The 26,677-nt window shown below is 47.5% G+C and overlaps 2 protein-coding genes across 2 annotated transcripts in view; one reads left to right on the top strand and one right to left on the bottom strand.

The window, feature by feature from the left end:
- Window positions 1–26,677, top strand: part of Grp170 (hypoxia up-regulated Grp170 co-chaperone protein) — a 534,702-nt gene that overhangs the window by 236,640 nt on the left and 271,385 nt on the right. The window lies entirely within an intron of this gene.
- On the bottom strand, window positions 626–24,849 carry LOC146185398 (acetylcholinesterase-1-like). Its single transcript, XM_084607811.1, has 9 exons — window positions 24,285–24,849; window positions 21,283–21,442; window positions 17,163–17,460; window positions 14,611–14,898; window positions 11,004–11,215; window positions 7,826–8,163; window positions 3,615–3,889; window positions 1,550–1,677; window positions 626–878 (listed from the first exon to the last, which is right to left on the bottom strand). The coding sequence occupies exons 1-9, from the start codon at window positions 24,847–24,849 to the stop codon at window positions 734–736; spliced, it is 2,409 nt and encodes an 802-aa protein (XP_084463937.1). The 3' UTR covers window positions 626–733.

The following is a 26,677-nucleotide window of genomic DNA, read 5'->3' as shown; positions in this document are numbered from 1 at the left end:
TTGTTCAGGAATCTTACATCTGCTGTATACAGACAACACATATGCGTACGTGTTTTTTCCCCATATGCAACAAGCGGTTTACTTTTTCTCTCTCCCCCACATTTAATTATTTGGTTATCCTCCAGATGGGTATAGTATTGCCAACTTATGTCTGACTAAAGCTCAAAGCAGGGCAAATTGATGGCGGTTTTGTTATCCATAGCGCGAGAAGAGACGAAAGATTTGTAGACAGAAAAATAAAAACGTTTTTAATGCATTCTTTGTCTTTATATGTCGTCTAAATAACGACTAATCACTATTTTATCTCCGATTACTATCAAATCAGCATTGGTGCCTCTACAGTTGACACAGCCATTAATACGGTCACGGATACCGAATAAAAATTGTCAGCTATATAGATTTATCCAGTCCTTTTAAATGCACACAAACAGATGGTCACAAACCGGAAGCGGCACTTCTTGCTCGTTCCACGCCGAATGTCCATTCACAGGCGGAGCTTTCAGTGCCCTTCTTTACGGTTTGCTTGCGAACTGCACAATTACTGGTAACTTGAAGCCTGTGCTCGTTCATCGTCTAGTTCAACGTGAGCGTGCTACGGACGTCTATCGATGATTTCCTGGTAGTTGAGGTCATGTTATGGCCGAATAGAGCTTGTTGCGCTGCAGGAGTCCGTGAATTACTTTCCGCTCTAGTGGTCAACGGTGCGTTGACTTAGAACTGTCCAGTGCCGCATCTACATAAGGTAATTTCGCAGCGCGTCACACTCGCTCTTCCACATGTCTGTCAGCACGAGGGGCTCCGTCCTGCTGAGCGCCACCGTGGTTGTGTCGCGGGGGTCGAACGCTGGCCAGTGCTGTCCCTGGACTGTGGGCAGACGCCTGTCGACGAACAAGGACCACAACGAGAACAGCTCAGCATGACTAAAAGGGAGTAAATGTTAAACCATGACATTTGGACATTTCCACAAAATAAGCCAGCACGCAGTACGGCAAGAAAAATGTGCGGAAGTCGATACGAAGGAGCTCTGTGTGCAGCCTTTGATAAAAATATGCTGCTCACTATAGATTTGTTTCTATAGGTCATGCTTGATGTCCCCCAATCTATGGAAGGTGAGTGGACCCTTGGGGAGTCCTAACCATGGGGCGTCGACACGCTGCAGGAGCTTTAGTGTGGTACTCACTGAATGCATTTTCTGCGTATACAATTTATAAAGCGGTCATTTCCTATTTGAACGTTCTGCGCTAGCACGTCAAGATTTAAATTTATTTATTCCAAATTTATCGCACCTTCTCCTTCTTCGCGTTCGTTGGCAAACAATTATTATTAACGATACCGATATCAAAACACTTCGTTTTGCTTCATTACCGGTGACATTTTGGTCATTTTCGGTAGTGGCGGCTGCCGACAGCGTTCCTATCGGCCACGAACTGGTGAGAAACAGGGGGGCCCCAAGACACAGCACGCACTAGCCTATAGCAGCATTGATCGAATGAGCGAGGCAACTTCGGCCGATGCCGCTTTAGTACAACGGCGGCGCACGCATACTTACCCAGTCTTGGCGAATTTCGTCCATATTGCAATAAGACTGCGGCTGTAGGCTGCGTCCTCCTCCGACGCGGACCTGTTTCGAAAAGGAAGTCCGAAGAGGAACTGCAGGTCCTCGGTATGCGTCAGCTGCTAGGCAAAAAAGAAAAAAAAATAGAAAAAAAGAAAATCCCCCCCCCCCCCCCCACACACACACACACACACACACACACGCACGCACACACACACACACACACACACACACACACACACACACACACACACACACACACACACACACACACACACACACACACACACACACACACACACACACACACACACACACACACACACACACACACACACACACACACACACACACACACACACACACACACATATATATATATATATATATATGTGGGTCACTAGCGAAGAAGCCTTTGCGTGTCCTGGTGGCGCCACTGGCAGGCGGTAGCTGGCACGATCGAAAGGCGAACGGTGTTTAGTCGGTGGGTTGTGTGACGTCACAAGACACAATGCCATGCCGAGTCGGTAGGAGCTGCTAACTCAGCTCCAGTCAGATGGGAGTCGGACCCACGACCTTTGTATCCAGAATGATACACGCTAATCCTACATAGACCATGCAGGTACTGTATTCTCTGGTTTGGGGTTGAGGTTTGTTCGGTTTAACGTCCCAAAGCGAATCAGGCTATGAGAGACGCCGTAGTGGAGAACTCCGGAAATTTCGACCACCTGGGGTTCTTTAACGTGCACTGACAACGCACAGCACAATGGCGCCTTGCTTTTCGCCTCCACCGAAAAGCGGCCGCCGAGGCCCGGATTCGATATCCCGCGTCCTTGGGCACAGTAGTCGAGCGCCGTAACTACTGCGCCACCCCGGCGGGGTGTACTGTATTCTAATGGATATGTGTGGTATAAGAAAGGCACCGATTAAAGGATGAGCGAATAATTGAGCAGCGAAGTGCGTGATACGGGAACTAGGATCCACAAATGCAGAAAAAGGAACCGTAGATGCAAACGATAAGCGAAGGCAAACGGGGGGAAAACGTGCTCACAAGTCTCAGTTAGCTTGACCATGTACATCTAGACCTACTTTTTAACTCCCTATTTCAAGGATAGTTGGGTAAAGGCCATGTAAATCAGGACCCACTTCTTAACTCCTGATTGCAAGGATAGTTGTGTGAAGGTACCAAAAGAGCGTCATGGAGAAATTTCATACAGTACGCACCACACTGTTGTGAACATCAGTCGTAGAAAAATGAAAGGGGGGGGGGGGGGGGGGAGGAGATTAGGGTGGTTCTTTCTGTTGGCTAGCCAAGCCAGAATTTCTACATGGTGATCATAAATGTTGTTTATGGCTATCATGCGCAAAATTGGTTACTTTACGACCCTGTCTAGCACTGAAAATTTCAGTTTGGCTCCGCAGCTACTTTCTTGCTACTTTGAACATTTTCTTGGGGCATTAGCCACTTTTAAGTAGTGGAAGATACAGCAGCAAGAAAATAAAGTCATCCCTATATTTCCAAGTGTAATTGCTCTCGTGGTAGACTACGCCCACGCTTCCTTCCCGCCTACGGCGCTGGTATGCATCATGGAATCTTCCGGCAGCCTAAGGAAGGGAGCCACTTTAATAAATGCACCACTTTAATAAAGACGCGCATAGATCCCGTACTCGAAGCTGACGTGGAGCACCACCTGGGAAATACAGTACATCTAAAATACTTTTTCCGCTAGGATTACGCATGCTATGACCATTGACGACACCAAGTGGTTGCGAAAGCTGATATATAGAAGCCACCAATCAATGATTTTGTCGAGCTACAAAAAAATGTGTCTAACGATTCATTCGGAGCTTGTCGAGGATAAAGTTTCATAGGCCACTGCCCTCAATCGCCCCCTCGAGGGTACGTCCAAGAAAGCTGGAAATGATTTCAATGCACATTTCCTCAAAGACTTTCAATGTTGCCGATGATTTCAGGTATTGCAATGACTCTAATTGTTGCATTTGCTTGTTTCTCGAGTAGACCACGCATTCTTGCGTTCGCGCAAGCTGCGTGCGTTACCTCACTTCCGCTCAGGTCGTGCTGCTCGTAGGAGAGCGTGCTGTCCATGACGTAAAAGTAAACGGCGTTGCTCCCTTGGTGGGCCAAGTGCTCGGCGAAGTAACGCACGGGGCAGGCGTTGAGCACCCCGCCGAAGACACGCCGCAGCCACGCCTGGTCCATCGCGGACGTCGGGTCTTCGTACACGGCCACTACTTGCTCGGCGTCGGGTACACCCAGCCATCGCAACTTGTCCAGAGCGTACTCCTCCACAGAAGTCTGCGGTGGACGAGACTCTACGTATGTCATATGAGTATACGCGTACAAACTATTCGCGTCAAAAATTAGCACAAAAAATCCTTTGCCCCATAGGCTGGGGAACATCACGGGGCAGCACATGTGAGACATTGTCAACGGCCAGCTTTCTCACCAACCAGGCTGCAGGCGTAGAGTTGTCGTAAAGGCGTTGACTGCACTGACTTGTGATATTTCGACATACCTCACCAAAAAAGTAGTACTACACTGTACAGCACGTATGCCACACAGGAAGCATCTCAAGCACGTATCAGTTATGGGCCTTCGAATTACCCAGTTAATTGTTCTCAGGCATTCCGCTGCCGAAAAATGCCGTGCGTTTGGCGTGGCATGGCGGGTGGTGTTTAAGTGTAGTGTAGGAAGTATGATTTTTTTAGTGCGTGTATTGGGTAGTTGAGCGCCTGTTTGAACGAGTGGATCGACAGACGCACGGAAGGAAAGGGGTTGATGGCTGGCTCAGTGGGTGGATTTTGATTGATTGATTAATAAATGAATGCATAGATGGATTTATTAAATGATTTTTAACGGGTGGATGGATAGACAGACTATATATATATATATAGATATATATATATATATATATATATATATATATATATATATATATATATATATATATATATATATATATATATATATATATATATATATATATATATGATATAAGAGCACCGGACGCGTTATTCGGAGGTCGTGGGTTCGGTTCCCACCATCGGCATGTTGTTTTTTCTTCTACTTTGTGTTTAATTATATTTCCCCTAAACAGATTACATTACTAATCTCTGTGAGTATCCAAGTAATCGTTAAAAAAAAAAAGACAAAATTCCATCCCCAACGCTTTCCTTGGCCTCGCCGACTGTTGGCTTCTTTCCTTCATGTATTATAACGAGCACCCTCATTTCCCCTTAATTGATCTGCTTGTAGCTTACGGGGGTCTCGGCTCTGGCAGTCTTGAAGCCATAGGTAGCGTAAGAGGGTTCTAGCACAGCTTTCGCCCTCGCTCTTGATCACGTTCTACGTGACGCTGGCGGTAACAAAGGACGTCCCACGTCCGTTGCCTTGGCTGAGGGTGGCGCTGGTGAACACTCTCAAGGTTCGTATACAGACAACATAAATACCCAAGAAAGTAGCAGGGGGGACAGCGGCCGATGTAGCTCAGTTGGAAGAGCACCGGACGCGTTATTCGGAGGTCGTGGGTTCGGTTCCCACCATCGGCATGTTGTTTTTTCTTCTACTTTGTGTTTAATTATATTTCCCCTAAACAGATTACATTACTAATCTCTGTGATTATCCAAGTAATCGTTTAAAAAAAAAAGACAAAATTCCATCCCCAACGCTTTCCTTGGCATCGCCGACTGTTGGCTTCTTTCCTTCATGTATTATAACGAGCACCCTCATTTCCCCTTAATTGATCTGCTTGTAGCTTACGGGGGTCTCGGCTCTGGCAGTCTTGAAGCCATAGGTAGCGTAAGAGGGTTCTAGCACAGCTTTCGCCCTCGCTCTTGATCACGTTCTACGTGACGCTGGCGGTAACAAAGGACGTCCCACGTCCGTTGCCTTGGCTGAGGGTGGCGCTGGTGAACACTCTCAAGGTTCGTATACAGACAACATAAATACCCAAGAAAGTAGCAGGGGGGACAGCGGCCGATGTAGCTCTGTTGGAAGAGCACCGGTAGCATTATTCGGAGGTCGTGGGTTCGGTTCCCACCATCGGCATGTTGTTTTTTCTTCTACTTTGTGTTTAATTATATTTCCCCTAAACAGATTACATTACTAATCTCTGTGATTATCCAAGTAATCGTTAAAAAAAAAAGACAAAATTCCATCCCCAACGCTTTCCTTGGCCTCGCCGACTGTTGGCCTCGCCGACTGTTGGTATCAGTTGCTCATGCTCATTTCTCTCCCTATATGTTAATTATTGTTTTAGATTGATTATCTATACCATCATTCTATTTACTGAATTTTTGTTTCTACATTACTAACATTATGTTACTTTTCTGCTTTTAAGCCAGCAATCTTCCAGTCGTCTTTTGCTAGCTGGGCTACTGGTATCTCTAAACCCCAGAGCTTCAGGAAGAGTGACTGCGTCTGCATCGACTTTCGGATGGATACCATTACATTCGAATATAATATGGTCAATTGTCTCACTGGAGTTACCACATACAGCACATGCGTCATCTTCATTGTTAAATTTCTTTTTGTAGCTGCGTGTTCTAAGGCACCCTGATCTAGCTTCAAAAAGTAGGGCACTGTCTCTTGAGTTATCAAAGAAAGCTTCCTTCCTGATCTGCCTTTTCCACTTTCGGTATAATTCCACACTCTGTTTCTTTTCCATCGAATTTATTTAACTTTTACCTTCTGTGTTTTTCACCTGTTGCTTAACGCTCTTTATTTCTTCGTCCTTGTGACCAGCATACTTACTGGTTAGTTTCCTAGTTCTTTTCCTCCATTGGGAGTCAACGCTTTTTAGGTATAAGTATTTAAATACTTTAGCTGCCAATCTGTTACTATCAAATTTCCTCAGGCGTTCCTCATATTTTACTCTGAGCTTCCCGTACTTCGAAAAATGCCCAGCCCATATCTCCTTGTACCGCCTCATTTGTGGTTTTGCCGTGGGCACCTAGTGCTAATCGTCCGACGGCTCTCTGATTTATTTCTAATGTCGACTGTACCTCTGATATTAGGCACAAAACCGCATTTCCGAAAGTAAGCCCGGGCACCACAATTGTTTTCCAAATACCTCTCAAAACCTCTTACCTGTTGTATCCCCACAATGCCTTATGCTTCATTATCCCGGCATTTCTTCGCCCTTTGGCCTCAAGTGATTGCTCATGCTTTCCTATCTATGCCAATCCTTCGTTTACCCATACCCCGAGATATTTATATTCTGCTTCTCTGGGTATGTCACGGTCTTATATTTTAAGACCCTGATCAGTTGAGCCGTTGAAAATCATCAGACCCGACTTAACTGCGCTAAAACTGAAGCCTAGAGCGTCCCCTTCGTCTCCGCAATACTTTAGTTGCAATTCTTCTTCACTCTCAGCTAGCAGCACAATATTGTCTGCATACATCAAACCGGGGAGGTGCTGCTCTACCGCCTTTACACCTAATCTATATGACAGGTTAAAACCTAGGTTACTTTCTTGTATCCTACGTTCCAGGTTTATCATATAAAGCATGAACATCAGCGGTAATAGAGGACAACTTTGTTTTAATCCTTTGCATACCTTGACAGCTTCCGTACTTCTTATCCCTTCCCATGTAATTTCTACTTTGTTATCCCGGTATATTGTCTGTAGGAACTCTGTTATCTCATAACCGATACCTTCTTCTTTTAATATGTTCCACAGGAGTTCTCTGTTTACGTTGTCGTTCATGTCCAGGAAGGCCAAATACAAAGGTCTATTTTCCAGTGCAAATGAGTCACCGGTGGAGGTGGGAGAATCACTTAAAACGCCTGCGATAAAGTTGCAGAACACTGTCGCCTGAAAGTAGCGCGCATGACTCGGAATTCAAGAACAATGGAAGATTGATTCTTACTCCACCTTTCCACCCCCAATGAGCAACACGAGTTTGCAGCTCCTCCCAACTTTCTGTGGTCTCGTTACGTCGAACAAACCATCGAAGAATGCTTGCCCGGTCATGCCGGCTGCCAGCTACCACTTGCCAGTGCCATGCCCGTGATTCTTCGTTCACGGCTCTGGCACCGACGCCGACGCTGGATTATCGGCGTAACGTCTCCTTTAAAGCTGTCGCATTAATAAATCAGGAAGACGCGGCCGCGGAAGCATAATGTGCACGGGAGTCAACTTGCAGTGACACCAAAATATTTCATAGCGTATATAAACATTGTGTGCGCTTTATATCACTTCTCTCAAATACATATTCCTTTCGGTGTCCATATGATGTGCACTCACGTACTTCTAATACGTATCTGGACTGCGTGCGTTCGAGGAGCGCTGCCTGGTAGGCGCCAGCCGAGGCCGCGTAGCCGATGAGCACCTTTTTCTCCTTGATGGAGATGAGGTGCGAGCGAGGGCTCGGCCTGGCCGGTAGCAGCTCACTGTCGTGCATCGGGAAGAAAAGGCTGGTGGGGTGATCGCCCGCCGGTGACGACGCTTTGAGCAGCAAGGTCACGTCCACGTTTCGCAGGCAGTTCAGTGCGAGATGGCGGTCGTCCGCCGGATCGCCGCAGCTTAGCTTCTTGGACAGAGAAGCCGTCTTGTTCGTAGCCTCTTCCCTGCTGTCAATTTGCCTGCGAAGACGAGCTCTGCGGTTCTAGCTTTGATGTAGATAAAACCAAGCGCGACATAACACATATACTATGTCAACGCCTTAATTCTCCTTATACGTTGTTGGGATATAGAGTTGCGGCGCGTACATACTAAGCTGAGGCGATTTTGGCACGAGAGGACGCAGCTTGTGCTCTGTGTTGTGTCCGCTTGTTACCAGAGATATTCATTCTAAGAGCTTCTCTGCTGTACAAGGTTAGGCTTCTGTTACTTTAGTCACTCACAGACAAAGCGTGAAAATCACTTTCACCTAGTCCTCGAGTCGACACTGACGGAATAATGACGAGGAAATTTGTGTTAAAGGGTTGAGGTGCGCTTCCGGAGAAACGCAAATGATCACGGGATAATCGTCCGCTATGTAATTCCGGCTACAATTGTCTCCCAGGGCTTGCTTGTTTCATAGCAGTCATTGTACACACTAACATAATTTCTAAATGTGTTCATGCTGCGGCAACACTGACTCCACTGCAGGAATAAACGATTCTGAGAAATAAGCTGCATTCTCATTGACTGCCGGCGTATATAGTCTGGCTCTTACGCTACGCATATGTGCTGCAGTCAGTTGCACCTGCATTTGGCGAGTTTAATGCGTCTGTAATTATGTTTTCGTTGTTTTTTTTTTACCGCAATGTAATCAATGCTATACCGATGAATGTATTTTCTAGACATCCGTAAAAGAGCTGCCACACGGCTTATAGACGGCCCGTGCATGCCACTGCGCGCACCGCGTGTCCAAACACATCGCATGGCGTTCACATAAAAAAGCCTAGTTCAAGTTTTGTTTTATTTGCGCGGCAGCTCGCGTTTAGTGAGATAACACACACCGCGGATCAGAAGAGAGCCGACATCACTTTAGTGTTAATGTGATTTGGGATTTCTAACACAAATAAATTAGCACAATAAGTGATAACTAACCCACCGGCTGCGCTAAAGGCGAGCATGGCAGTGAAAGTCGGAAGCGGCGGAAAAACACGACTATCCAGCAAGCCTTTGCGTTGACTCCACACGCAGGGACTCTGGTATTTTAGGGACTTTGCGTTGACTCCGAAAGCGTAACTCCCCTATAGATAGGTTCGCACACAGAGACCTTGATTTTTTGGGGACTTTGCATTGGCTCCGAAGAGTACTTCCCCTATAGATGCGCGTATAGCCAGAGACCTTGCTATTTTAGAGGGCCTTTGCGTTCACTCTGAAGGCGTACCTTCCCTATAGATGCGTGCACACGCAGGGACCCTGATATATGGTCTTTGCGTAGAATCCGAAAATGTACCTCTCCTATATCGTATGCAGGGACCAGGAAATTTGGTGCTTTCGCATCCAAAATATTTCCAGAGAACAAGTTGTGCAGACCGCCGCGCTCTGCGCGCACTGGGCTCATGTATGGGCGGGAAGCAGTAGTTTTAAATGTGTTCTCAAACCTCATAGAAGAAGACGGGTAACCGTAAAGGGGATCCCGCGCCTCTGTTGACCGTAAAGGCGGGGGTTTGTGACAGTGCTCGAACACTATACAAGGAGTGTTGTTGTAGGAACAGGCTTGGCATACGAGAAGCAGTTTTAGACAGCGAAGATGGTAGTACAAAACGGCAGAGACAGAGATGCGCTCGTACTTTTCTCAAACTGAAATTGTTCTAATAGCAAACTCATCATGTTTGCACTCTTATAAGAATGTATAACCGCAATTTCCAATAGTACCTGTGCGGAAATTGGGATGGGATGTTTGTTTCTGTCAGGGAGCACTGTTAATAGACATTTTCAGTTTACCGTATAAGTGAGCTTGCGTACGCAGTGGCCGGAGGCAAAGGGCGGGGGGGGGGGGGGGGGGGGGGGGGAGGCAAATGTCGTGCTAAAAACATTTCTTACCTAACCGCGTACAGCAGGCGTACATAGGCTACAAAGCATAGCGTGCGCACGATATACCGGCATGTTATTGGTTGCTTTAATATGGCGGCGTGCTGCTCGAACGCTTAGTCTAGTGCACCGTGGAAAAACAACCACAACAGGCTCTTAGTACATCTCTGGTATCAGCTAGCAATTTCGAGAAAAAAAAAAAGTATTCAATCCGGTATGGTATGTTTTAATTTACTAGATGTTGCGACCACTTGAGGGACTCTGCAATGCGATGACGTGTACGTATGACGTGTATACAGAAACTTACTACGCTTACCGAACCTAAAGTACCCGAAAAGATGTCTCAGGGCTGCGCGACGTCATCGTCGTTTCCAGTGTCGTAGTAAAACATGAGGAGGAAACAGAAGAGGGAAAGAGCAGGCGTGCGACGCGGATTGGTCGCAACGCTACTATCAGAATCATCATTATAAAGAAAAATATGGTGATTCATTATTGTAGTGCTCTGATTGAATTGCCCCTCACCCGTTTCCCGCATTACTGCTGTAATGGGCAACCGTGCGTGGGAGTCTGTGACGCACGGTCACGCTCGAGCGCACGCTTCTACTCAACGCTCTGACTGTCGTGAGCATTTCCCATAGCGGGAATATCACGAAAATGAGGTTTAACAAAACAATAAATGTATCATATGAGGTGGAAAACGCGTTATAAATGGCAAAATCTTAAGGGAACGAACTTATAGCATCATAATCGGCGGCAGTAACAGAAATGCTTTCGCATTTCTGCATCTATGAGAAGATTTAGGCGCATGCATCCCCGGAATTCCTGAACCGTCCTCAATGGCGTGCCTCACAGGGCGCGTGGTGTTGCGTTGATACGAAAAAGTCTTTCAACGAGCCAAAAGAAGAAGATCATTTCTCCTCGGGGCGAGTGGAATGGATAAGAGTGGAAGGGGCACCTGTTGTAGGGGCTGTTGCTCATTACGATGAACCTATCGATGAAGTGCGCCCAGCCGGAGTAAGGGTTGAGCATGTGATAGCCCAATGATGCAGCACCAGACCCGTGGCCGGCTACTGTGATCTCGGACTCATTCCCGCCGAAGTAGGCGATGTACTTGCGAACCCAGGCCATGGCTTCCAGTTGGTCGTACAGGCCCATGTTGCCGGCGTCCTGCGACCGTAAGGAGGGCATTTGTTGAAGGTTTACTGACAGATGAGTGCGCCGCATATCGTTTTTTGGAATATCCCTGGAGACAGGACTTTAGAGAATAAGCGAGGTAGCCTCGTCACTGCATATTCGATTGCAGGCCACCGCCTTTCGTACACCGACTCATGCCTAAGTCTACCGCGAACACAAACTCGGAAATTTCTGCTTTCACTCAACGCCTTCTACGAGGCCGCCTTGGGTGGATTTTAAACTTTTGGCATGAATTGTTCCTTCCACAGTGCTGCAGTGTCTCCCTGAGTAGATATGACACCAAATATTAAACTCGATCACGCCACGCCACACGTCATCGGTTGTTCTGGCCGATGGAAGTGTCGAAAAGTGACAGACATTTTCTTACTACCAGATTATAGCCAGACACAGAACGTATTTCACCTTTCCCCGAAACACTGCCCACGTACACCATTTATGCACTCCTGGATTGCAGGACTGAGCATGCCGTACTATCCAGTGAATCGGTTCTCTAGACCGTATATAGTTCCCCAGGCAACCGACTGCCACGTTTATACTATATGGTTTAGATATGGGCCGCCTATATGATCACTTGATTGAGCAGGGCATTTGCGTCTGCCCTAAAGCCATACAGTCCCGGCCATAATAATACGGAGCACGCCTCGGGGATAAACGTAGTATTAGGAAGTATTGTATTCATGTATGTTAGCACATATCGCTGGTGCGCTCGCGTGTGAACCCAACCTCCATGTGACCGTAAGATGGGACGAGAAAATTGTCAACACTAGACACGTGCTCCGTAATATTTTTGCCGGTCCTGTACACGAGACCGCCTACTCATTGTGGGCAGATGCTTTTGCACCCCATGGCGGAGAGCACAAAGTTTCAGGCTTGTCAGTTAACAGAAAGTCTAACTGGCTGACAAGTCTGAACGTTTTTATTTTGGAGTCAAGACCTATGGAGGTGGGTCGCCTGTTAACTCGTTTTTCATTTGTGTTCACATGAGTAGAAATATGACGGTGTCACGGAATATTTTGACTCGCACGAAATGATGACATCAACAGGCCGTGTGACATGACCAAATTCTGATTGGTTGGTTGTGTTTTTGACGTCGAAAGAGCTCGTGATATGACCCGAGCTGCTGGCACTCGGCAGGGGGCAGGTGATATGAGAGCTGATTAGTTGGCAGGGTGTGTGACGTCACGAGACCACGTGACATGGCCAAGTTCGCAGTGCTCTGGCAGGCGACATCAGCAGGTTACTTGCTGATCGCTGATTGATCGCTTGGGTTACAGACGCCATGAGAGTGAGACCATGTGACACAGATGAGTTTGCAAGTGCCAGCTGGCAGTTGGCAGATAGGCGAATGGCGCTGGCGTACCGCCAGATCCTTTTGGATCCACAGCCTGCTCGCTATACGTGTTAGAAATGTTAAAAAATAAAAAGCGACAACGAGCACGTCGGGTTGCAATGAAGCAACGCTGCTTCCAATGCTGTCGCTTTATCCGGCGCTCAGGCTCGAGTTAAGCCAAACGCTACGGGGTCGCAGATACGGGATATGGGCTTTGGTGGTGGCCCAGTGGTAATAATAAACATCATCCACTGAATTATGCAAACTGCAAAGGCCTCTCCCATATTCCTCCAATTAGCACGGTCCTATGCTAGCTGCATCCCCTTCCCCTGCAAGCTCTTTCACTACATCCGCCCGCCAAATTTTTTTTTTTGCCGCAGCTATGCTTGCCTTCCTTTGAAATCTATTTTAGGACTAAATCCTTTTTAGGCTCATTGTAAAAATCTTGCGTCACCGAGGTGTGTCCACGGGATTCCGCAAGATGTGTTCGCGAGATTCTGCGAGATTCCGCGAGATGTGACCGCGAGACGTCGTAATAGGTTCAGACGTCGACATAATTTCCCCTTTCGGGTAACTTCCCCTTTCATTCTCGCATGTCGGGGAGAGGATTCTAAGCCTGGCGGTGTCGCTGACGAAGAAGCCAAAACAAGAGAAAGAAATGAAATTATAACAAGTACACAAACACGCAATATAGAGGTGGAAGAGAAGCAGTGGACGGAAGAGGTAGAATAGGAAGAGGAGGAAAGGTTTTCGCCATTAAGCTGTTAAGCGAAGCAAAGTTCAATCCTGTATTTTTGTTACTTTTAGCGAACATCGATTATATATATCTTCCCTTCACAAGTTCATGTCCTCCCATGTCCATTTCCTCTTGATTTCGACTAGGACTAGAATATCACTAACTCGAGTTTGTTCCCTGACCCATTTTGCAGGTCCCTACATCTTAAGGTAGCTAAATATTTTCAATTTTATAGCTCTCTGCATTGTCCTCAGCTTAAAGATGAAACTTTCGATATCTCTTTTCGATAGCCTCCACGTTTCTGCTGTATATGCGAGTACCGGTAAGATACACCTGTTATATACTTTCCTTTTGAGCTTACTGACTTTGACAGCGTGGTCAAAGGCAGCAAGAATGGAAGATAATTCACCTGTACTAGCACCAAACAGGAAAGTTGAACACAGTGACGTTACGTGTATATCATTGCTGCATGTCTCCGTTTTCCCATCCGAATAGCAGCGTTCGGAGAGCTCGCGGTGCCGACGTACGCTACCTCGAACACTGCAAGGGAGAACAGCGCAAATTACACATGGACAAAAAGGGGAGGACGAGACACACACAGCGCTGTGTGTGTCTCGTCCTCCCCTTTTTGTCCATGTGTAACTTGCGCTGTTCTCCCTTGCAATGAACCAACTAGCCCGCAACGTTTTGTTCTCGAACACTGAGAATGAAAACGTATTTCTTGAAGACTACCCACCAACGCCACTTGGCCGTGAGTCACGTTCGTAAATTGTCAGGCTCTGTCTCCGACGCAAGACGGTCGGAGCCAAAAGACTGGCGCGCGGACGGCAACAGGGGCAGGAGGAAGAGGGCTCGCAAGCACCGAGTCTCCGACTCAAGGTAGAAGCATATTCTATTTCGCCCTGTTAGCACGGACCATGCATTCCACTTCGTAACACATACATTTTTCTTTTCCTCAAAAATCTAGTTGTTTGCCAACTTTTCTCAGATAATAAAGTACTCTCGTTGAAAGTTATTGTGCACCACCCGGGATTTTTCGCTGCGGTCATGTTACGAATACCACGTTCATTTCTAACCAGGACTTCCGACTCGTCAACGGCATGTCCACTGTAGTGCGCGGACTCTAAAAGGACGGTGAGATGTCATAGTCCTGTTCAGTACAAGTGGCCTGCATGCTTTCGTATGCTACGATTGGAGTAACGGAGATATCGTCTACCTCTGAGATATAATCACCTCTATATCGATTATCTTATATTGGTGTGAAAGTAACGTTACGACGTGCCACACTTCGGAGCGTTTTACCGGGTCGTCGGAGGCGCAGAGAAAACCGAGTGCGCCGAGCCGGTAGGCGATGGTGACCACGGCCACGTCTCCCAACGCTGCGAGCAGGCTGCCATCCGCAGAGGCATCGTCGGCGTCTCCTACCTGGAAGAGGTCTCCGGTGAGGAACACCAGCACTGTCTTGTTTCCGCACAAAATCGTTTCCGGTGTGATGCAGCCCATGGGCATCCAGATGTTGAGCCGTAGGCAGTCCTCGTCCGTGATCAAGTGGGTGCCCAGGCGCAGTTGAGGACACGCAGTCTCCCGCATCTGACTCACGTCCGAAACCTCGGGAAGAAAGCATGCCATTTTGGTGCTTCGCATTGACTTCAGGCACCTGCGCGCTTCTTTTCTAAATGCACGCCGAAGATGTGTCTACAGGCTCCGACAATCAGAGAAGTCTGTTCTCACTTTGAGAATGATCCACGACTAGTCGCCCTGTTCGTTGCATCGTTTACAGTACGAAAACTCGTCGGCAGGGTGACTAAGACGACACAACTGGCATGCCGCTTCACCACTAAGTCACACTGGAACTTGGAAACAAATAGGGAAGAAACCGTGAATTCCCCTCAGAACAGAATAGCTTTTTTAACAGGTTAGTTCATACTTAATTCTACAACTGGAGCGCGAATACAAAGGTAGGCTGTTCGTTGATTACCATGTGATTTGAGTTTGAAACACAAGTTGTCTATAAAAGTGCGAAGACTGATCGCACTTTTATAGACGACTTGCGTTTCAAACTAGTCTTCTTAAGGTTCCTTTTTTTATTTTGTTTTTGTTTTTGCCATGAATAGATCTACGGGTACACTGAACACATTATGGAAGCTTAAGGGAAAGAGCATTATTACACACTGTGGACGCCTGGCGCTCTAGCCGCATTGCACAACATTGATTAACGCACGTCATTTTTTTTTGTGATAGTATCCTAAACTCAACTGGTTACCATGCCTTAAAATACATCCGGTTAACTGACATAAAAAAAGCTGACGCAGCGAGACACAAGCTGCGCTCTAGCGTCACTTGTAGGTGAGTCACTGAAGTCATGGAAAGAAAACAGCCAAGTAAAAAAGTGCAAAAGTGATGTGGCAAAAGGGCAAGAAACGCAAAAATATAATACTGCCTCTCTCGTAATCGAGAGTACATGTAAGCATTAAAGGGTTCTGGGCCTTGTCACGGGCCTTGTCTTGAGCGGTCGTATAATGGCGTTGTCTGCAAGAGTGAGCAAGCTTCTGCTATGGCGCATAATGCTCAAAGCGATCGCTTTCTGCATGACGCTTCCTGCCATAATGGGAATTTATGCGCTACTTGCTATACAGGGGACAGGTGAAGGTCAACACACGACACAAGCGCAAGCGATCCTTCTAGCAAGTAGCGCATAAATCCCCATTACGATAAACCAACTGGCCCCTGTGTTAGCATTGTTAGCTTCCTAACACAAGTGCGGATGCACTAGCGAACTTTTGCTTCTAAAACTCAGCCACTATTAACACTGTGCTTCATTTTTCTTCGTTTCACAGCAGCCTTGTAAATGCAGAAAAGGGAATAAATATGCGTGAGCAAAACCTCTCCTTTTATCAGGCTTCATTGCTTCTACGCGGAGAGAATGCGTAAGCGTGCCACATTTTGGTGTTAACACACCTAAATTTTCAACTGGCTAGTCATGGTCCGATTGGACGCCAGTTTTGATCAAATTTGAACGACGTCGAATTTTGGGGGTCCAGAGGACATAACGAGGTCCAGTTTCAGGTGTCCAGAGGGCCAAATTTTAGGGATGTGGACAGACATTTTCTGGGACACATGACGGTCCTATATGAGGGCTTAGACAGCGGAGAGCTCGTCTCATTAAATCTCGTTCGATGCCCGGATGACGGGAAATCGTTATCCGGATGTTGGCTCTGTGTTTTGGCTCGACGTCCCCCCAATCTCGCCGACAGCGGGAGCTGAAATGATGTCAGGCTAAGGGGCTTTAGTCAGGCTTAAAACTCGCTGCCTTTCTTGCAATCGACAGTGTATATATTGTACTGTCGTGAGCAAAAGTGGTATATACAACACTCAGACGGTAGCGGAGCTCGAGAAAACTGCATCCCAACTTTATCTGGCAACAGCTATCTAAGATCGAGACCCTAGTGGCGGTGCCCCATTTTACCAACATATATGTGCCAATGTCGCTGTCCCTTACGATGTTGCTAGATAGCATTTTGATGCAGTTTTCCCGAGCACGGACACTGGCACTGGCGCGCGCGTCCGCGGGCCACGTAACGAAATTTGCTAGAACATTCTTGCAGGATAGTTGGTGCATGGATTTGCCGCGGAAGGTTAGCGCCGGAAGACAGGGACAACAGAGACACTTAAGACAGGACGTAGCGCTCTCTACTTCAGTGTGTCTCTTATCCCCGTCATTTTGCGCTAACCGTCTGCTAAAGAAACGTTCATGAACGGAATTTCGAAACACGTTATCCCGACTGACCTCCGTCCATTCGTTCCAATGTAAGGAATTATCACAGTTTTTATTTTCTTTCAGCTCACAGGATGACATGGATGTAAAAGTATGTGGATCGAAAGTCAGTAGTCACCCCTGGCTCCGATGGCTGCGGCTTGGCGAAGCGCAGCTCGCCAACGGGCTCCTTCGCGAATGGCACGCCGTAGAAAGCCTGCACGCGACGGCCTCCCTCGGCGGTGATGGCGATTCCGCGCACCACGCCAAAGGGCCCTTGCACGAGCACGTAGTCTGGCTGTGCCTTCAGGTGTTTCGCCAGGAGGAACGACGCCAGGATCAGGCCCGCGGCGAACATACCGCACGCCATGCACACCAGGTACTCGCTACGCTTGCCTCTGCGGACAAGGTAGTACAGTGTTCGGGTTAGACGGCTTTCAGCCAGCTCAGTGAAGAACGCTTGTGTGTTGTGCGGTGTGAGCTCAAGAGAACCCCAGTAGGTGAAAATATGACTTCGTTTGGTTTGTGCGGTTTAACGTCCTAAAGCGATTCAGGCTATGAGAGATGCCGTAGTGGAGGGTTCCGGAAATTTCGAGCACCCGGGGTTCTTTAACGTGCACTGACATCGCACAGCACACGGACGCTTTGCTTTACGCTTCCATCGGAAAGCGGCCGCCGTGGGCGTAGTAGTCGAGCGCCTTAACGACTGTACCACCGCGGCGGTGGTCGAATATGATTATCAGCACTTTTCTGCAGAGCCTCATTTTAACACACGAGTGTTACCCCTGTCTGAAAAAAAAAATGTCCTGTGGCCTCGGCGGGGTCTACTGTTTAGAGCCTTGCAGCCTTAAAAAAATGACGAGCATGCGCGTCTTTAGCACCTGGCAGGTGACAACACCTGTGCCCCATAGGTCGGCGGGTTGTGAGGCATCCTGAGAGCACGGGCCATGAACAAATTGATATGAGGTGCCAATTCAGTTCAGTCCAGGCGTTCAGTCGTGTCCGACTCTTCGTGACCCTATGGACCATGTCACGCCACGCTTTCCGGTATCTCACTATCTTCTTAACATCACATAGCTTCATCTGCAATGCCTCGAGAATGCCATCTAACCATCGCGTTCGCTGCCTACCCCTTCTCCGGCGACCCTCAACCTTTCCCAACATCAAATCTTTCTCCAGTGACTCCTCTCTTCTCATCAGATGACCAAAGTAGCTGAGCTTTAACTTTAGAATTTGACCCTCCAATGAGCAGTCAGGGTTTATGGTCGACAATATCGACTGATTTGATCTTCTGGCAGTCCAAGGAACTCTTATGAGTCTTTGCCAGCACCACAATTCAAACGCGTCAATTCTTCGGCGGTCAGCCTTTTTCACAGTCCAACTCTCGCATCCATACATCACAACTGGAAAGACCATAGCACGGGTTATACGGATCTTGGTTGGCAGACTAATGTCTCTGCTCTTTACTAGGCGGTCAAGGCTAACCATTGCTCTCTTTCCCAGAAGCAGGCGTCTCCTAATTTCATGGCTGCAGTCTCCTTCCGAGGTAATCTTGGCGCCCAAGAACAGAAAATCTGTCACAGCTTCCACTTCTTGTCCATTGATGCTCCAGGACTTGATAGGGCAAGACGCCATGATCTTCGTATTTTTAATGTTCAGTTTAAGCCCAAACTTCTCACTCTCTTCTTGTACGCGCATCAGAAGTCTCTTGAGTTCCACTTCACTTTCTGCCATTAAAGTGGTATCATCCGCATATCTAAGGTTGTTGATACGTTTTCCAGCAATCTTCACTCCAGCTGAAGACTCGTCCAGACCGGCCTTCCTCATGATGCACTCTGCATATAGGTTAAATAGGCAGGGCGACAGTATGCAGCCTTGCCTCACCACTTTCTCAATCGGAAACCAATCAGTAAGACCATGCCCAGTTCTGACTGTGGCCTCTTGCCCTTCATAAAGGTTCCTGAGGAGACAGATGAGGTGAATTGGAACTCCCATCTCTTGGAGAGCTTGCCACAATCTGCTGTGATCTACGCAGTCAAACGCTTTCGCATAATAAATAAAGCAGAAGTAAATGGGTTTCTGGAACTCTCTTGCTTTTTCCATGATCCAGCGAAGGTTGGCAATTTGGTCTCTAGTTCCTCTGCCCTTGCGAAACCCAGCTTGCACGTCCGGAAGCTCCCGATCCACATACTGCTGCAGCCTACCTCGGAGGATTTTTAACATCACCTTGCTAGCATGCGAAATAAGCGCGATCGTGCAGTAGTTGGAACAATCTTTGGCACTGCCTTTCTTTGGAATGGGGATGTAAACTGACCTCCTCCAATCCTGTGGCCACTGCAGGGTTGTCCAAATCTTTTGACATAATGTAGGCAGTGTGTTATGAGATAGTTATTCTTTTGGAGTGGGAGAGTGAGATAGGAATCGAAAACGGGATCCTTAAATCCCGAGTCAGACAAGCTACGTCTAGTCGACTCACTCATATTCGCACGGTTTGGTTAAAGCGGTTTTACATCTTGCTCAGATGGCCTTCACAATATGTGGCAGCTTGCAAATACACTAGTGATTAATCATAAAATAACAAGGACACTATAAATTACCTGGTGATTAACCGAACCAGGACCCGCAAGAAGGGGACCCCAAGGGGGAATCATTAACACTTTAGCGTGGTGCCTTTAAAGATGGAACTTAAATGAGTATAGAAACTAAATTTGGGTGTCAGTTTTCTTATGGTGCGTAAGGCATTCCTGCATACGGAGCACCTCGCGGTTTTCGCCTCCGTACGCTAAATAATTTTTTATTGAATTTTCTTTTCACGCCAGTTTTGGTTTCAGCAGCCGAGAGATAGTTGTGACGTCACAATCAAGTCTAGGTCACGCAGCGAATGAAAAAAACAGCGATATAGTCACTGTCTATTCATTTGTTGTCAGTCTTGTCCCTGACGCTTTAGCGCTGTAAAACGGTTATATCGCTGCCTTTTTTTTTTTTCGCCCGTCACGTGACCGAGAATTGACTGTCGTCATATTCACCTCTCCACTGTTGAAACCGAAACAGAAGAAAAAATATTTGGGTGTGTTGGTTCATCGCCACACAAAGCAAAACGCAGAAAACGACAAAACGACTCGTCCTGTCCTCACCTCGTCCTTTGTCGTTTTTTTTTTTTTTTGCGTTCTGCTTTGTGTGAAGAGAAACCGAAACAGGTGAGAAAAGAAATTCGAATATAAATTGTTCAGCGATCGTATGCGGATATCAAGTGGTGATCCGTGTGCAGTAACGCCTCGCGTATCGCTATAAAGGATAAAACCCAAACCCTAAAATTAGGTATCTATACTTCTTTAAGTGTCTCAAAGGCCTGTTAACTACCAAAGGATTGTGTGAACCCAGCGAAACTCCTGCATAGATATCGAAGTTAAGTACTTTAGTGCCAACTTCTCTGACTGCAAGCCTATGATGGTCACATTATAAGTCGACGGCTACGGGACGAAGCATGCCTTGAGCGTCTCGTGGATGAAGCCCGTCCAAGGTCATCGATTGAAATGGCCGGGAACGAAAGATACGCGTATAGTACGGCATTCATTTTTGGGACTGCCTTCTCGGACGCACGTCGTGACAGCAGGGCCGATCTAGAGCAACAGAGTCCCCCCTGTATCTTGTCCCTATATTCTTTAACTTAATCGCTTCTCCGTCTCCTCATATATCGTAGTTTGATATGTCACCGTGAGTGCGCGGCACCCGTTCACAAGTTTTAAGGAACCATAGATAGCGAAAATTTAATGAAATCCCTCTACAACGCCACTGTTTCCCCTCTTCTCCCTCTCTTTTCTTGATTCCTTCCCTCCGGCAAGTAACAAAGCGCACATACGAATAAGTTCAGCACTGTGGTTCTTAATCAATGCGGGATTGGACTGAGTCATTTTTATTCAGTGTAAACGTTTTTCGAGTGTGAATTGACACAAGAGAAACTAGCTTGACTCGCTTTGGGGCTTTAAACTACATAAACCAAAAAAGATCAACGTCCAGGCAGCCTGCCGCAGATGTCCACCGGTCTGAGTGAGACGGCTAGCGCGCAAGTGGTGCAGCGAACGGTCACACTCCCTATATAATGCGAAATGTTGATTTTAATTTCTGGCCTCAGTGGTCGGAGTTTTGGAGCATCAAGACACGAGCACTTTGTGAACCATTGCGGCGCCGATCATTGGCGATAGAACCGTGCTTCGGCTCACATGTAGGACATCTGGTACTCGTTGCTGCTGAACATTGACCAGAAGCTGTGCACCAAGGGCGACTGGTTGTCGGCCGAGGGCTCGGTCTCGACCGACTGGGGAGAGGTCCCGATCACTGACGTCTTCGGCATCACATTCTTCCCTAACGGAGAGCTGGCCTCTGCGATTGAAAGCGAGAGGGTATATTGAGGTATCTAGCACTCATGAATAATACACTCTCGGACGTCCCAAAGTCTTTCTTGAGTAAACCCTCGAGAGCTCTGGGGAGTATAGCGCGGTTGAACTATAAGGTTGAATCGAGTTACACTATAGCGTAGCTCGGTTTTGCATAGTTTTTGCGTGGTATTGCATTTGGTTTCAGATTCTACCCATAGAGACATGTTCAACGATACATGACGACGTTGTAGCATAAAGTTCAATTTCTAATCACAATAAACTAATTATAGGCATTTAAGACATGAAACTTATGCATTGTAATCGTGCCTCATATGATCTGCATATCAGTATATAACTTGATGACGTAGCGCAAGCTTAATTATATTCACAATTAACTAATTAAGCATATTCATTTAGGACCTACAGTTAGCTAAAAGCAGTTATACTTGACATAAGCTGGCCAACGATGTGTGATGACGCTGTAGCATAAAGTTCAATTATTAATCACAGTTAGCTAATTAGCGACAATTAAGGCACATAATGTCCAGTGCGGACACTCGACAAACTATCCAACCATACAGCTCTAGTGAATTGCTTTTATAGTTAACATAATTTGCGCAACAATATGACACTTATTTTGCTGTGGCCTGAATCGAAGGTCTGACATTGAGGCAAACCTTAAGATCATTCTTATGGAACGGACACGGTGCTCGACGTTTAAGGCGAAAGCTTTTAATGCCTCATCGTTGTCGACAGATGGTTGTCAGCAGAGGTGTCACGCTTTCGAGAGCGAGAGTTAAAAAAAAATAAAAAAAAATACGAGAGACTTTATCGACTAAAGTAGTGAAAGGCTAAAGCCTGAGTCCTGCATTCTGCTACGCAACTGGCTCTAATTAGTAATTAATACATCATTAATTAGTAAACAATGATTCACTTAATTAGTCATCAAATTGGTGATTAATTCGTTCATTAGTAATTGATCCCTGATTGACATATGGCCATATAAGGCACGTATTCACTTACTGGGGTGGTGCTCTGTGATTGGTCGAGACCTTTATGACGTCATCCTGCCTCGGCCAATCAGAACACCGCAAAAGCGGGACACATTTTGTCCACGACAGCATGGGCCATTAAAGGCATTCGCCTTAATAAATCTTAACTCCACCGGAAATCGAACCTCCATCTATTGGATCCGCAGCCGAGTGCTACGCCCCGGATCGTGAAACGCTCTTCATAATTTCCTTTGTCTACCGCGAGAGTGATAGCGGGATTCTTGGAGTGACAGATACAGCGCCTTTCCTTTCCTGTAAACGAATTATATAACGCCGGTGAACTTTGATGCGTTTAGTGAAATGCTGGTTGTATTCGTTGTTGTTGTGGCTGTAGGAAGAAGGAAAAGAAAATGCACGGGTCTGCTACTGGCTCTGTAGCTGAGCCACTTCCGCTGCCTCGTGCGGACAGAAGAGAAAATAGAGAAGAAAGAAAAAGAAGAGGTAGAGAAAGACGATCGCCGAAACTACAGCCGTCGTCCTCCACCTAAGCGGTGGCGGGTGCAATGACGGCCTACAACAGATAAAAATTCGGTGGCTGGCTAGCCCCCGCCGCAAGCTGCGTTGACCTACTGTCCCAGCCCCGCAGTGCCAGAAACAGCCACCCTTCACCACCTCCCCTTCCATGTCAGCGCACGCTAGAGATCCCCAGGTGGTTGAAATTACTCCGCAGCCCTGCACTACGGCACCCCTTTCTTTCTTCCCGCTTTCACTTTCTTCTCTTCCTTCGCTTACGGCGCGAGCGCTGGAGTACCCGGGTTCGATCCCGACCATCGGTTGGTTGGTTGATTGGTTCACAGGAAGGGAAAGGCGCAGTATCTGTCACACTTGTAGCTGTGGACACCTGAACCGCGCCGTAAGGGAAGGGAGAAAGGTGGGAGAGAAAGTGGATAGAGAGATAGAGGAGCCGTAGTGGAGAGCTACGGAGTAATTTGGACCACCTGGGGATCTTTAACGTGCGCTGACATCGCACAGCACACGGACGCCTCCGGTTCGCCTGCATCGAAACGCAGCCGCCGAGGTCGGGATCAAACCCGGGTACTCCGGCACAGTAGTCGGGCGTCTTACCACTGCACCACCCCGGCGGGGCTTCCCGACCGTCGGGGGCTGCGTTTTGATGGAGACGAAACGGAGAGGCGTCCGTGGGCCGTGCGATCTCAGTGCACGTTAAAGATCCCCAGCTGTTCGAAATTACTCCGCGGCCCTCCACTAAGGCTCCTCTTTCTCTCTTTCCACTTTCTCTGCCACCTTCCTCCTGGATATCTTTAACGTGCACGGACATCACACTGCACCCTGACGCCTCTTCATTTCACCTCTATCGAAACTTAGAGCCAGTTAAGTGGTTTACAGGCAAGGCCGAGTATCTGTCACTCGCAGAAGTGGAACTATATAGTTGGCATGGAATATGTGTGAAAAATAAAAAAGTTGCTTGTAATTGTATATAGTACATGTCGTGCTCGAATTCTTTGCCTCAAATCGAAAAGCTGCAACAGCTGATGAGCTGCGTTCAAATTACGCATTAGGAAGTAAACGTAATCGTCACAAAGATATTTTTTTCGTCTGGCATCATCGCAATGATGTGGACTTATAACGAATCGCACCTAGCCTGACAGTATGCGACTAAAACGCGCTAAAAAACAAAACTTATAGCCAGAATATTCCTCTGTGGTGCGATCTTTTTTCCCTTCATGAAGAAGCCCGCCGCTTAGCCGAGCGTTGCGTTGTTGGGTTTTAGTCACACGCGTTGCTCATCGTTTCCGGCAACGTCCTGTCATAACGTTTTGCGTTTTGCCTTACCTTGGCAGTCTTGCTGCGCGCTTTGTGTTGCTGCTGCCGCGGCCTGCTCTTCAGGAGGTGATGATGGCGATGCTGCGCCAGGCGCCTCATTTGCCTGGTACAGAATCTTCACAGGGTACGGAGACAACGAAGCGGTATCCGAGCTGCACGTACGGTTGGTCGGTGCGGGAGAGTCGAGCTGTACGCATCCGGTAGTCGGCTCCGCAGGACTGCGAACGAGTGCCGTCCGTTCCTTGGCAGGGATCGACTGTTCGCCCGACAGACGTTTCGGGGGTGCATCCGCGACGGAGGGGGCCTTCGAGGCTCGCTTCCGTTGGGTCTCGTCACGTGGCATCGAGGAGCCCGCAGGCGTGCGTTGCGCCGAAGAGGCGGTGGCGGCACGGCCTATGTCCCTGCGGCGGGGACGCCGGCGGGACATGCGGGAATGCGACCGGCGCAGAGAGTGTGCCCGCACCGCGGGGGTCGATGTCGACGCGGTGGCTTCTGTGGCATCGGGAATGTACTGCAGGGCTGATTTCGGGGATGTCCGAGCCTCGCCTTTGTCGGCGCGGCCGTTGTCTGACATCACTAGGCCCGGCGTCGGCCCCCCTCTCTCTCTCTGTTGGCGAAATATATTTAAAACATTGCTGTGTGCAACTGCTCGATACCATGGTTATTTGTTTGTTTACTGCGTCAATTTCTTTAGGAACGTAATCAGGGTTGGGTTTCACTGTACCTGCAGAACGCTGTCAGTGCAGCCTGGCGCTCACGGCTGAAAGTGTGCAAAAATGACACTCTAAATATTAGGCCAATGTTAAAGTGCTCTGCAAAATGCATAGCAGGATAACGCTTACTCTGCATCAGTTTCAGACTGTGCGTGACTCACGAGAAAAGCTCAAAATTTATGAAAATCGCGGAAAATGTTGGTATAAAAAGAACTTTTCTTTTTTTAACAAAAAAACATTATAGAAGCTATTCCAAAAAAAAAAAATTATTGGTCTAATGCGTTCCACTTCTACACTCTCACCAATTACTTTGCAAATTAGCGCTGGTGTGGACTGTGCCGGTAGTAATTGAGATTGTCATCACATAAGCTGCTTGTAAACGATCAGTTCTCCCAAGTTAAAAAAAAAAGAATAACGACAAAATAACGTTTGGAGACCATGACACATACCTCTGGCACGACGGAAATGCTTCAGTGCTCGCGCAGTTCGGAACTCACACGACTATTGTCCCCGAACAAGTCCGAAATATTGAGCTTTTCAGTTTGATCAACGACGCGTATTCAAATTAGTTCCTGTGTTTCTACTCGCCTAAATGGTGTTCAGATGAGCAACAGTTCTCTTCCTGAGCTCCCTCGAATTGATACACTGAGGTGACTGTAGAAAACAATGAATGAATAAAAGGCTAAAGCCAGCCCGGTATGCCGTAGACGACGATGTCTTAGGCCTGCTGCACAAGCAAGCGAAAACGCCAGTAATTTCTGCCGCGGCGACTCAAAAACCCATTTCTAGCTGTCGCGGCGGCTCGAGTGGCGACAGCCACGCAGTTCCAACACGTTGGAAATTTTTCGCTCTGTTGCTGTCGCTCGCTGGAAGCTCGCTCAATCGCTTGCATGGAAACCGGCCTTTAGACGTTGTTCGCGATGATTGTGTTGATTGCACACTGCCTTTTGTCACGGCTGGCTTTCCTTCTCTGAAACCGCACTGTTCTGCTTACGTGTGTGTGCTCAAGCGTACTTTCCAACCTTCAGGTAATAACTCGCCCGCTTAACTATCCAGGCAATAACCCTTTTAATGCACTCCAATGTTGTACTACATAAAAGACTAATTTTAAATCTGTTCGCGCTGTTACTTCTTCCTCAGATATATCACTGACGACAGCTGCCCTCACGTAGACATGCAGCGAGTATATTTGTATTGATGCTGGAGGTCAGCAGGCAGCTACGGTACCCTATACCGTTGCTACCTCTGTGGATCGCTTTTGCAGCGGCCAGAGCAGCTCCTTACCTGCTGATTTCCTGGGTTTGAAGCGTTGATAGCGGACGGCGAAAACCTTGAGACCGGTCTAGCGTCAGGCTGCTGCTTCTTCTGCTTCTTTGATTGTTGAGCAGTAGGTCATGTGCGCCCACAACTGGACTGGATTGGTACTACGGCTTCCCTTTTTTACCAGGTGGACCGTAAAGGTCCTAGCCAAGTCAGTTCCCTACTGTTGCGAAGTTTGTCCCTCCGTGGTTCAACCCCACCAACACCATCTATCTAGTCAGCCTTATCCAGTTCTCAAAAAAAGTAAAATTTTCCACAAAGTAAAATTTTGATGATGATGACCATGAAGACGACTGTTTTTTAGCAACTAAAGTAGGGAGGATGGTGAATCACACGGCCGGGTGGCACCGAGTACCGGCGGCCTCCGCG

Source organism: Amblyomma maculatum, chromosome 6, assembly GCF_055883805.1.
Source record: "Amblyomma maculatum isolate TAMU_Amacu chromosome 6, ASM5588380v1, whole genome shotgun sequence".
Taxonomy (NCBI): domain Eukaryota; kingdom Metazoa; phylum Arthropoda; class Arachnida; order Ixodida; family Ixodidae; genus Amblyomma; species Amblyomma maculatum.
Note: the sequence above shows the minus strand (reverse complement) of the source record. Positions and strands in the feature narration are given on the sequence as shown.

Excerpts from the sequence above, each read along its gene's own strand:
- LOC146185398 (XM_084607811.1), bottom strand. The coding sequence starts at position 24,849 with ATGTCAGACAACGGCCGCGCCGACAAAGGCGAGGCTCGGACATCCCCG. Across the intron at positions 17,461-21,282 it reads GAGTACCAGATGTCCTACAT|AGGCAAGCGTAGCGAGTACC; the intron begins GTGAGCCGAAGC and ends CCTTGTCCGCAG. Across the intron at positions 3,890-7,825 it reads CAGATACGTATTAGAAGTAC|AGTCTCGTCCACCGCAGACT; the intron begins GTGAGTGCACAT and ends TGACATACGTAG.